Below are 12,799 nucleotides of genomic sequence, written 5' to 3' on the forward strand. Positions count from 1 at the left end.
GAATGTGAATTTTATTTTCTGTTTTCTTTTTTCATTTGTATTTCTGGTCCTATAGCTTTTATTACAGACATATGACACAACTACAGTGTGCAGATTGTAAAATAAGTTTGTACTGAAAAAAATAATGTATAACACTTCATTAGTGGGTAAAAGGGGGAGTTTTAATATCAGAATCCAGGAGAGGACAAATGTACTAAAATTTCCCCCATAGGTTTGGAAAGGGTTAATATAAACAATGTAGACAGAATATTTACACTACCATATTTCTAAACAATAAACCATTTCGGAGCAAAGTCTGATCTCAGTCTGAATGTGGAGAGTTGTGTCCTTGTCAAGTGGTAGAAATGTTTTTAATCGTGAAAGAGCATCTGATCCAATTGCTTGCAAATCAGTATGGTAATCACCGCATACAATGAAACAGTAATTTAGTGACAATAAGAAGAAAGCCGACTTAATCTAACAGCTCCAGAGCCCGTAGAGTTGGTTTGGGCGATTCTGGAGGATGTGAGTGAATGAGGCCTGACTCATATGTTTATTATGCAGTCACATTAGTTAGCTCTGATGCTGTTTTCCTATTATCCCGTCTCCCTGTGAAAAAAGGGTCTTGGGTGAGTGGGGCGAGTACTTTAGTGACAGAAATCTGCTCTCTTCAAAGGAATAAATGGATCAGAGGACATTGTTAACTGTACAGGAAGTGGCTCATCTATGTCAAAATTCATCTAAAAATCAAGTAAAAGCAGATTTACAGCTGAAATGTTGTATATTATCAGGTGGATTAATAGGACAAAATGCTCTGTTCCACCTTGTGATGTCATGAAGCAGTAGTTTTCAAGTTCACAGCTCCTCTTAGCTTTTGTTCAGAAGAGATGGGCAGTTCCAGGGCTGAAATTTGGTTATTATGGAAATTTAACAGGGCAAAAATACAGTATATGCCAGACTTCCAAAGGTCGAGGTAGTAAAAATAGTAAAAATAGGATTACTGACACTGGATTTTTTCTTCTATGTGGAAAAATGCATCAATACTTAAAGGGCATATATTACACTATTTTATATCTATGTTATAAAGTTGTTTCCTAATCACAAACATACCCAGAGTTGTGTTTTGTTTCACACGTTTAACACACAAACCCTGCATATTTAGGCTGAGTTCTTCTCTCAAACGGAAAACACTCTGTTCCACCTTGTGATGTGGTAAAACAAGAAGTGCTTCACTGTGGTTTTAAACTCCATATACTTTCACAAGCAGTATTTGGATAATTTCAGCCTTGCAACCGCCAGTCTCTGCTGAACTAAAGGTAAAAGGAGCTGTTAACTTGGAAATTGCCACTACATGACATCTCAAGGTAGAACAGAGTATTTTGAGCTTCAGAGATGTAGACAGACTAATCATAAAAGGTCACTGAAACATGTGAACAGAACAAAACACAATTTCAGGTGTGAGTGAAAAGCTCACAAGAATCCATTTTGTGTAATATAGCACCGTAAAATAAATATATATTAATTACATCTTCTCAAGGAACTAACTATTATTTTAGTAACTGAAACTAGTCAGTGATTATTTTCTATTAGTTGAATAGTCAAACAATAATTTCTATTAAACACAAAGATTTTTAAATACGTTTTGAACTAAATAAAGTCTGAAATATCTTGTGAATATTTACAAATAAAAGTGTATTTTTCTGTTTGTCCAGTTAACTCATCACAGTTACTCTGATGAATTGTTCCAGGCTTCAGACACACTCCATTATCAAACGGAGACTGGGCAAATGAAGGTTTTTTTTCAGTTGTACTGCAGCTCTGCAAACTGACGACAACTATTTTTAGCCTCTTCAATGCACTGAGCTTTCTACTATACAACTGCACATTTAGCCCATTGAAAGGACTCATAAAAGTCCAGGTTGGAACCCAACAGAGACACAGACAAACTAACAGCCAGGTGCAACGTTTTATATCAAGTATTTAGAAAACCTGCCCTGTGTGGTTCTGAGTGAATATATGTCAGCTAATGTCAGGGAGTAAAAGGGACCATCAGTGTACTCTCATCATATCTTTTGATGTTTAATAATTAAACACCAGGCCAGCGCGACTGTGCACCATGGAAACCATGCAAAAAGGATGTAAGTTGCCACTGATTGACGTCAGCTCGAGTCCTCCAAATGTGCCATCAGACAAAAGAGAGAGGAGCTGCTGTACTTAAGGTCACTGTGTTTTGAAGTTCCTGTCTGTGGAAATGACAGAGGTACTCTCTCAGTCTGTGGTCTGGACAAGGAACAAGCTATTCACTGGCTACTGAAAGGACCCATTGTGTACTGTGCTATTTACACATGTTTAAACATGTAGACACAATGTAAACATGTATTCATATTATATCACAGTTATGGACAGGCTCTAAATGTGGTGTGAAAGTAGACCTTTCCTTATTTAGACGTGACCCACTGCCAACACAGAGACATAAACATTTAATTTAAAGAATTTATTGTTTTTAACAAAACAATACCACACTCTTGAGTGCAGACCACAGGCTCAAGTACCAAATACTGCATTTTTCAGTAGCAGTGACCAGTTGCAGCTGAAAGACCATGATCTAAAAGGTCTTTATAAATTAAATACAAAATGATCAAGAAAGCAAGTTCAATACTCCAAACATGGCACAATAAAAGACAGAGGCTCTTATCTGTCAAGTACTAACACAGGGTTGTTCTTTTACAAATTATCTGTTTTTATTCTAGAAAAAAGCTGCTGTAAACTGTGAAAATGTATCTTTTATGTGTCAATATGCTGCAGTTTTTATGGTGCTTTGATACCTTTATAAAACCATATTCAGTTCTTAAACCTTGAATCTTTTGTTACAAACAAATGCAGATGAATGAATGTCCCGCAATAGATAAATCTCGCTCAGTAATGCTCTCCCATTATTAACACCGTGAGCGCTGACCAGCCCGTAAATGGGTGGCTTCCTTGGCCTCTGCCTGTGCTGTCATTGTACTGCTCCCAGATATACCCTGTTTCAACATACTGTTTAAAAACATTATTAACAATGTTAGTCCTGAGTTCTTTATAGAGAGCAGCTGCCTTCTCTTGGTACGGCCCCTGTGTGTTGCTGTAGTGATGGAGGGCTCTCACTGCCAAATAGTTGATGTTAATCCATATGGCCCCTCTCCAGTAGGGGGCGTCGTGCTCCGTGTTTCTCATCATGTACAGAGGGTCAGCTTTGGACAGGGAGCGCAGACCATAGGGAGTCCAAAGCTTATTGGGGTCCCTCATGTCTTGGAAGATCTGCTCCAGTTTGGGTGAGTCAGGCTGGAGGATGTGCAGGAGGAAGGGGAACAGGCTCACATACCCCAGAGCATTAACAAACTGGAGTTTTGGGGCTTTTCTCACGTATCTCACAAGTCTAGCTACAGGGAACTGATGCCGTGGCTGTCCGGGAGGCACATACACTTTCTCCTGCTGTAGTGAGACTGCCTGTGTGTGGTTGCCATAGTCACTGTACGCTCTCAACTGTTCTGACCAATGCAATTCATCCAGCAGGTTGTTATCACTGAGAATGTTGTGAGTGAGTTCATATTCTTCATGAGGCTCACCCAAAAGACGAGCTACACTGGCCATGATTCCCGAAGACATCGCCATCCAGCAGTGCAAATCCACGTGGCGTTCATCCGCAGAAGGGTGAGATGCGCGGGGGTAATCGTCTAACCCTGACGTGAGAGTTTTAGGATTGAGGAACAGATTCGTGTCTTTGTCGCGGCCTCTCCAACGGTACGAGTTTGCCTTGGGGCCTGTCTGAGTGGTGTTGTACCAGTCAAACCAAGTCTTCAATTTGGGGAAAAGACGCTGAAGAAATGTTAGCGTTTTCTCATCTGGACTTGAAGATAACTGTCCAATGAGATCTTGAAGAGTTAAAAACAAAGTTGGAGGATTGGCGTTTTCGTTGCGTTGAACTATGAACTCCCCGGGGACTTTGCTGCGTGCCTCATCGCCCAGAATCTGCTCACGAGGAATCCAGCCTTCAATGTTAATGAGGTCTATCCAGTGTGCGATGGCCTCTCTCGTAACCTGTGGGTCCCATTTACTCAGGAGGAGTTGGTGGAACCCCTCATCCCAGAGAAACCCACGAGGAAAGAAGGAGCGGGAGGGCACGGCGGTGTAGAGGGCACCTTCAGGGTACAAGAGCGGGTATTCGTTGTACACAGACTGCACTACTGATTGTCCATAGAAGTAGCCCATTCCACCTAACATGTTGCTGAGCGCAGCTTGGGCGAATTTAATATTTGCTTGATTAAACCCTTTGCTTTCAAGACCAAAAGTATTTTCAAATTTTGTGTTAAACTCTGCCTTTCGTCTCTCCAACTCCTGGGTCAAAACTGAGCCCACGAGTTGATTAGGGCGATTGGAAAAGCTGCCGGATTCAAACAAAACTTCGACCTGGAAGGGTGTCTGGACAGTGACTTGGTGAACCACAAAGTCACTCTCCTTCCTGGGGTCCTGCGGTTTCTGCTGGTTGGGGTGATGCGGGGGTCTATAAACGTCAACACCGATGTAATGCCTTTTGTCTCCAGAGGACGGGCTGTAGACAAACCTGCGATTCAGACTGTGCTTCACAATGTCAGTCAGTTTCTCCAAACCCGGGGTGACAGTCTTCAGATAGTTGTAGCTGAAAAATAAGAGAGTTTTATAACCTTTTAACCACATTTTTACTGCATTCCCTCATCAATATCTTACCCAGAGTTGTATTTTGATTGATTCCTGTACGTTTGAGTAATCCTATATTGTCCTGCATTTGAGGCTTGAGTGTAGGTATGCCACAATAATAAAAGTTTGAAGTACGATAAATTGCTAAAGTAAATAAAGACGATAAACAATAATATTGAAGCTAATTGACGTCACTAACACAATAATACAGAGTAGATTTAAACCACAAAACTATTCTAAATCACCAAATTGATTAAACATAATAATACAATAAATAGATAAATAAACAGCAGAATAAAAGCCTTTTGTACTTAGTTTGTATAATGAGTCATAGAAGTTATTAAAATCAACCTTCTATGGCTCAAATCTATTCATATAGCCAAAAATAACCACTAATTTCCCAGAAGTGCAAAGAAAAAGTACACACAATAAATACTGACTCCAAAAATATCTTGCTCTAGTTTTCATATATTGAACGAAACAATAAGTCGATATAGTATTTATTGTGACAGGTCTACTTGAGTGCTCAGAAAATGTTCAACTACCCCCATCTCCGCCTACTGCTCTGTATTTGATTATTACAAAAAATCTGTCAAAACATGTAGGGATCTAGTTCTGTACTTTTCAGAGCAATTGTTTCTATTACTGAGCTGTTTTAGATCAATATTTACAATTACACTTTACAATGAACAAAATGTACTATAATAACTTATGAATGTTATAGTTTAAAGGTGCATTGTCTAACTTTTCTGCTGGAGGGTCCGTCAAATGCTTGTCTCCATGGAGATGCTATTGCTTTTTCTGGAATGTTTCATAGTATGGTATTAAACCTTTCTATCTTCACGAAGACCGAACCAGACCAAGTTACAGGTCAGATCTGTGGTGAGGTGACCTCGCTCACAGTCAGAATCCCTGTTTTTCTATGTATGTTTGAGCTAAAAAACTACATGTAATTGAATAAATGTAAAGTAGAGCTGTTTAATGTCATACTGTGGGACATTCCAGGCAAAGCAATGACATGTCCACAGAAACAAGCAGGTGAAAAGTTACATAGTGCACCTTTAATAAAAAATAAATAAAATAAAACATGATACTGTATGTCTTCTTTAAGTATTCCAACTTTAACCATAAAAAGGACATCACCAAATTATGACTCAAACAGACCAGGTATTAATTACTGTTATATTGTCCCAGGCCTCCATACTCTTTTTCTAGGCTGATTTTAACTTGCTGGGTGGATAATAGCTTGAAGCTGGTGGCAAAAACAGTTTTGGGTAAACTATTTTTAAATCTGTGTGGTCAGCTGCATATTAATGAGTGGGAAGTGATGATTTGTAGACCCAGTGCTGCCATCTTGTGGACAAGTCTTTACCAGGCATTACTGTTTGCACATAGTTGAGCAGTCAAGCACAAAGTGATTAATTCAAACGCCTATTAAATTTTGAATTTGTTTTTAATAATGATAATAATAGGACTGATTGACTGAACTCCTGTCTGTTTGAAACTAAAACAGGTCCTTAAGTTCAAACAGTCAACCAACCATCTACTGGAAGTCCCCAGAGTCAGGCTCAAACACTGGTGACTCTGGAACAAACTGTCCTGATATGTGCACTAGGGGTGTGCAACAATTTTGAAACATCAATATTTCGTATTGTTTAATGTGCTAATACAATATCAACATCGTGGGCTGCTGTATCAATATATCACCAGGAGTATTTTTTGGTATATTTTCCTAAATTATTTTGTTACAGCACTACAGTTTTGTTGCTTATTCAGAGGAAGGAAACTCGTTTATGCGACACATTTGGCATTTTCACAATTTTGATGACTAAAATGTGTGCGTTTCATATGAACTTTGCGCAAGAAGTGGCAAAAATGTTTAGTATCACAGCCATGATTTAGCCATAATTTTTATTGAACTGAATTGATTTGAAATATATAGTATAAAATCAAAAGCTTACTGTATCGAGATATGTATCGTATCATGACCTATGTGTCAATGTACTATCACAGACTTTGTCCTGTATAAATCTAGGCTCAAGACGTCTGACTGGCTTTCAACACTTAGTATTGCAGTAACAGAACTCCGCACCATTTGTTTTTACTTTACAGTTTAATATTTTTCATGTACATTGTGCCGAGTTTATTGGAAAGCACTTTGGTCACACTGAGGCTCTACAAATAAAAACTGATTGACTTTGTTCGTTTTTTAGTTATTGGATAGACATATATGGTTTTGTTTGAGAAAGCATGGTCATTTACCTGGCATATTTAGCACTGGACTGTTCCCCGGTCACAGGCTTTCTGAAGGAGATCTTGAAGTTTCCTAGCTCCTCTGAAGAGCCAGTGATAGAGGCCAGGCGCGTTTTCTCCTCCACGTGAGCCTCCAGAGACCCCTGTGTGTCTGCTGCAGCGTAGAACATCAGGGAGAGGACGGGTGCGTGGGGAGACGAGCTCTGATGGAAAATATAATGTGTCATAGAGAAAGAAAAGAGTTTATAGATACAGAACTGAGAAAACAAACAAGTCATCAAAAATATACCTGGAGTTTTGTTTTGTTTCATTCACACATGTTTAACACACAAACCCTGCATATTTAGGCTGAGCTCTAAGTCTCAAACAGAAAACACTTCCACTTGTGACGTCATGTGGTAATACAGGAAGGGCTCCACTGGGTTTTTAAACTCCATACAGCTTCTCTAGAATCATTTGGATGATTTCAGCCCTGGTACTGCCAATCACTAATGAACTAAAGTTAAAAGTTAGCTGTTAACTTGCCACTACATGATGTAACAAGCTGGAACAAAGCATTTTGAACTTAGGAAATGTAGACAAACGTGTGAATGAAACAAAACACAACTCTGGGTACGTTTTAGAACAACATTCTAACATGGCCCAAGGCTCATATGAATCCATTTTGTGTAATAAAATATTATAAAATATACCAATAAAGACAACCAATTTAAATTTAGATAATGAATTTAAGTGTGGATCAAAATTTGAGTTTAAGCATTTTTCATTCTTCATTTTTGTGCAGCAGAGTATATGACAAAGCCTGGCCTCACATGCTGTTTGGCTGTGATCCTCCAGGTCCAGTCTCCTCCATGGTCTCCTCCCAGTCTCTTGACAAACTCTGTGGTCAGTGTAAAATCATTATCTCGGATTTCCTGGACGCCGAAGTTCTTCCCATCATGCATCAGCCAGCCGTAGCTCTGAAGACGATCTCCCTGTTCACACGTGTGCCTCAGGTTTATGTCAAAGTCCGTGAACTGCCGCATCCACATCATGCCTGAAGAAAGCACAATTAAAACATATTAATGATTTAGTATTAAAAAATACCGTTTAGTGCTTAAAACCTATACTAACAATAAAAACTAACTAACAATAAAAACTTAATTAGTAAGAAGCAGGAGTATGTCCTTAAGTAAAGGCCACATATGACACTTTCTAACCTCTGATATAATGTTGTTTCCTCATCACAAACAGACCGGGCGTTGCGTTTTGTTTCATCCACACATGTTTAACACGCAAACGCTGCACATCAGAAACAAAACTTAACTCTAGGTACAGTATGTTTTTGAGGAGGAAACATTATAACATGGCTTAAAACTCACAAGATAACATTTTATGTAATATAGGACCTTTAAAATATTGAGTATATGATGTAATGTGATTTCTTTCTATTTTCCCTCCAGTGTGTCCCCAGTGCATCAGATTTATATTTCAATTAGTCTGTTTAAAAAGACAGAAGTTCTACAGCTTTATGTTTACACAAACATGTAGCAAATTATTTTTCATCTCTCATAAATAGAGTTTGTTATTCTTTTTACAAAAGTGAAAAGTTAAAAGTCTCTGTGCACAACAGTACCTGGGAAAAACTCAGTGCTAGAGTGTTACTTCCTGTCTAATATTATCACTTTGTGGTTTTTGCTGAATCGTGCTAAAAAGACCAAATACTTAAAGATAAGGCAGTGAACAGAGAGCTGCGGGTTGATGTTACTGACAACACGTTAAAAAGCACACAAATAAAATGACTCAGCAGAACAGAGGACACTTTTGTGTTTAGAAAGAGAGATGTTTGTACCTCAATGCTAATGCTAATTTTAAGTCACAATAAATATTACAACAATGCCACAAACTGAAGTATTATAAATGTAAAAATAATTAAGTTGTCTTTATTTTTATTCTGCATACATCTCAGGTTTAGGAGTTACCATGGTGACAGAAAAGACTGATCAATATGAGGATTCATGGTTTCAACAAGAAGGTGAAACTGTAATGCTAGTTTGCTTGTGACTGTAATATGTGTGAGAGAGCACAGATCAGCTAGGTCAGTCTTTAATGGTCCGATTATGTTAAAATAAAGCACAGATTATCAGACAGAGCAGTGCCTACTGTTAGAATCACAGCCCCAGGGTTGGTAACATCTAGGGCTGGGTATCATTCTGAAGTAGCCGATACGATACATACCTCGATACAAAGGCCACAATACGATATCTATATGGATACAGTGAGCTTTGAATTTGATACAATATATTTGAAACCAATTCGATAAGGTTCAATAAACAATAATGGCTAAATTAATGCTGCTCAATTATGAAAAAAAATCATTATCTCGATTATTTTGATCAATATTGAAATCACAATTATTCAAACAATTATTTTTTAGATACACAATGCATTTATTCAGCATTTCTCTCTCTCTTTCAGAAAAAAAACAACAACAAAAAAACACTTTGTTATTGATAATTTACGCAAAACTTCCAAATTGAAAATAAATATAGGCTACAAATATGTTCCGTAGAGCAGTTTTGAAATATATAAAACATCAAATAAATAAAATATATTTATATCCAGCTATTCTACAATCTATATTTAAAAAATATGATAAATATACTTATTTATATAAAAAATATCCCAAAATAAACTTTGTTAAGCTTTCATTCCAAATCGATTATACGAGTTTGGAGATCATTTGACACACAAATCAAAATCGCAATCAAAATTCAATTAATGGCACAGCTTTAGGCTAAGTCATGACTGTGATACTAAACGTCTTTGTTAAACCACGTCTTGTGGAAAGTTAATATGAAACATGCCCATTTTAATCATCAAAACAGTGAAAATGTCAAATGTGTCACATAAACAAGTTTCCTTTTATGAAACAAGTAACAAAACTTTAGAGCTGTACCAAAATCATTTAGTAAAATACACCAAAAAATACTCTTGGTGATATATCGATACTGTATCATAATTTTTAACAATATGATAAATCGATATTTCAATATTTTTGCACATCCCTAAAGGTATCAACTGCAAAGTATCAAATGGCTCAAAAAATCCATATGAACCCATCCCGAGATTTGATTATAATCAAGACTGTAGTGAGTTTAAACCGAACTGTAGCTTTTGCTTCATTGACTCACCAGTAACTACAGATCTGGGACTCCGGGTTTTCATTCCAAAGTACACCTGAGGCCTGTAGGAGCCCCAGAACCGCTCAGGTGAAACCTTGGCACTGCTGCTGTTGGCATCCAGGACGGGGGGAGCTGGATGTAGAGTCACCACCCTTTTGGCGAGACTCGACCGCATGTATAAGGCATAGAAGAACCAGATGAGGCTGAATATACAAAGGCCAATGGAGATGTTGATGAAGACTTTCCCGATATCAACTTTCTTTTTCTTTTCTTTGCGATGAAATGCAGAAGGCTTGTCATCTTTCCTGGGAGGTGGGGGCGCTTCACCTGTCACCACCCTCTTCCTCTGCCTTCCCATCCTGCCCGGCCAAAGCTGCAAACACAAAGTACATGAGGAGAAGTTCAACAGCTGACCTTTTCTATTGTTTATAAATTAGAAATAACAAGCGTGGGCAGTAACTGAACACATATACAGTCATTGTGAGTAACTGTTCTCCGGTAAAGTCTTTTATTTGGTGGTATTCAGAATTTACTTTCCTAAAATGGCATACACGGCGGTACTTGATCACACACTTTAAGCTTCAACTGCCCAAAATACTGAGAAACACACACAAAAACGCTGTGAACGCATGTGTGATTTCAATGATAGTGAAGTCAGTGACAGGAAATGCATAACAAACGGTGAAAGAAACATTAAGATGCTTTTAATCCTATGCTGGATTTTTACTTATTTACTAATTTAAAGTATTGCAAGCATTCAGAAAAGAATAATCTGACTGGACCATGTATCAAAATATATTTCTGTGCAGGTATTCAGTAGTCTGTAACTAAATAAATACATTTTCAAAGTTTTCTTCCCATCTCTGGTAATAATTAACTACTACTGGGAAGTGAATGCACAATAAAACAGTTCAATCATGGCAGTCTGTTATTCTGTGAAATCCAAATGTACACATCATAGTCATCAAAATGAGACCATCCATATTAAGTGTGACAGTTTTGTTTTTTCTTTGTTTTTTTTATTGTAGTTCACATGAAAATAAAATAAATGCATAAAAAACACAATAGTGAATAAAAAATATACTCACATACTGTATAAAATGCATGATTTCAAAGCTCTAATTTAAACAAATAAATTAAAATCATTCAAAAAGGACATAAGAAAACCAGCCTCTTTTCTCTCAATTAGGCCCAATGAGCTAGAAAAAACTTTCAGGTCATTCTTTAGATTAAACCAAACATAATGCATCAAAAAAAACAAAAAAAAAAAAACATTTGTGAACACATTTTTTACCTAAAATCAATAAATTGTTAATACCAAATTACATTCTTTTATAATCTATTAATACACCAAATTGTATTTGTTTTCTTTATGGTTAGAGGGGCAAACTGAATTCCCCTGGACTGAAGCCAAGACTGAAAATCAAACCAAAATTGTTGACACAAACTCACATATAAAGAAAAGATGTTCCAAATCCTCCTCCCCTGTGTCACTAAACACATATTCATGTCTCAAATTAGAATTTTTGTTTAAGGAATTCATTGACTGGATAAATTTTAGACTTTCACAAGGGAACTCATTTGGACACAGTGGCTCACACGTCACAATATAATAACAAAGAGTTAAAAAATATAAATGGTAATAATGAAAATCTAAATAAGTAGCAAAAAAGAGCAAGAGATGGGTGTCAGATAAGGCATAATTATATAAATGTTGATGTGTAAGTCAAAATAAAATATAAAATCTCAGCTTTATACAATAAGTCATAGGAATACAGAATTTTAAATTGTAGAAATTTTAAGACAGAAATTTAAATTGCATCTCTTCACTTTAAGGGGAGATACAATAAGCGTGACAGGTGCATCATGTTCTTAACAGGGTAAGGGCAGGACTATAACAAATAAAATAAATGTAATAAAAAAATAAAAATAATAAAATAATAAAAGTTTTTATTCTAGATCCATGGGTGAACACAACAAAAGCAAAAAAATAAATAAAATAAAAAATAAAAAAGCATTGTGGGCCTTCTGTAATAATCACGTCATTGGTTTCCTGATTACCTCCTGCAGTAAAGAAATGAGGTCCACACTGCTAAGAAAATGACACAAAATCACACAAATACTGAAAAAAAGACTCTTCCACTGAGTCTACAATATAAGAATATATAAATACGTGTAAATCAGCAAACACAACTATTGATACTAGAATATTTCGGTGAATGAATGAAGTGCTACACGCTGGACGCTATTGACAGGAAGCCTGGAAACAATGCACGATCGCGAGGTAAATATTGTATATGCAGAGGTAATGTTGTAGGAATTAAACGCAGAAGGAGAGCTCGAAATGCTTATGTTGAGAAGTGTCATGTTCATTGAGTATTTTGTTTCGTACCTGTCAAACCACCGCCGCTTCAGCTGCTCATTCCCTCATTCCTCCCGCTAGCGCAGTAGCCACTTCCTGATTGAGCGCTACTCACTTCCGCTGACGTGTACTACGCACCCCGACGCAAAAAGGCTTTTACTTATTTATTTAATTTATTTATTTATTTATTTTTACACAAAATAGGCAAATAGGTGTTTGGAATAAAGAATAAAGGTGTAGGAAAAAAGTATAAAGGTATAGAATAGAGTATAAAGATGTAGAAGAAAGTATAAATGTGTAGAATAAAGTATAAAGGTGCAGAATAAAG

General features: G+C 37.0%; 1 protein-coding gene across 1 annotated transcript; it reads right to left on the bottom strand.

Annotated features, from left to right (window-relative positions):
- Positions 1-2,458: 2,458 nt before the first annotated feature.
- mogs (mannosyl-oligosaccharide glucosidase) lies at positions 2,459-12,589 on the bottom strand. Its single transcript, XM_020930485.2, has 5 exons — positions 12,502-12,589; positions 10,119-10,482; positions 7,758-7,981; positions 6,955-7,148; positions 2,459-4,654 (listed from the first exon to the last, which is right to left on the bottom strand). Exons 2-5 carry the CDS (start codon positions 10,465-10,467, stop codon positions 2,896-2,898), a joined length of 2,526 nt encoding a protein of 841 aa, XP_020786144.1. The 5' UTR covers positions 10,468-10,482; positions 12,502-12,589; the 3' UTR covers positions 2,459-2,895.
- Between the last annotated feature and the right edge of the window lie 210 nt (positions 12,590-12,799).

The sequence above is a fragment of the Boleophthalmus pectinirostris genome, unplaced genomic scaffold (assembly GCF_026225935.1).
Source record: "Boleophthalmus pectinirostris isolate CB_2022bp ecotype Guang Dong unplaced genomic scaffold, ASM2622593v1 HiC_scaffold_22, whole genome shotgun sequence".
NCBI lineage: Eukaryota > Metazoa > Chordata > Actinopteri > Gobiiformes > Gobiidae > Boleophthalmus > Boleophthalmus pectinirostris.

Excerpts from the sequence above, each read along its gene's own strand:
- mogs (XM_020930485.2), bottom strand. The coding sequence starts at position 10,467 with ATGGGAAGGCAGAGGAAGAGGGTGGTGACAGGTGAAGCGCCCCCACCT. Across the intron at positions 7,982-10,118 it reads TCCCAGATCTGTAGTTACTG|GCATGATGTGGATGCGGCAG; the intron begins GTGAGTCAATGA and ends TGCTTTCTTCAG. Across the intron at positions 4,655-6,954 it reads TCCAGTGCTAAATATGCCAG|CTACAACTATCTGAAGACTG; the intron begins GTAAATGACCAT and ends CTTATTTTTCAG.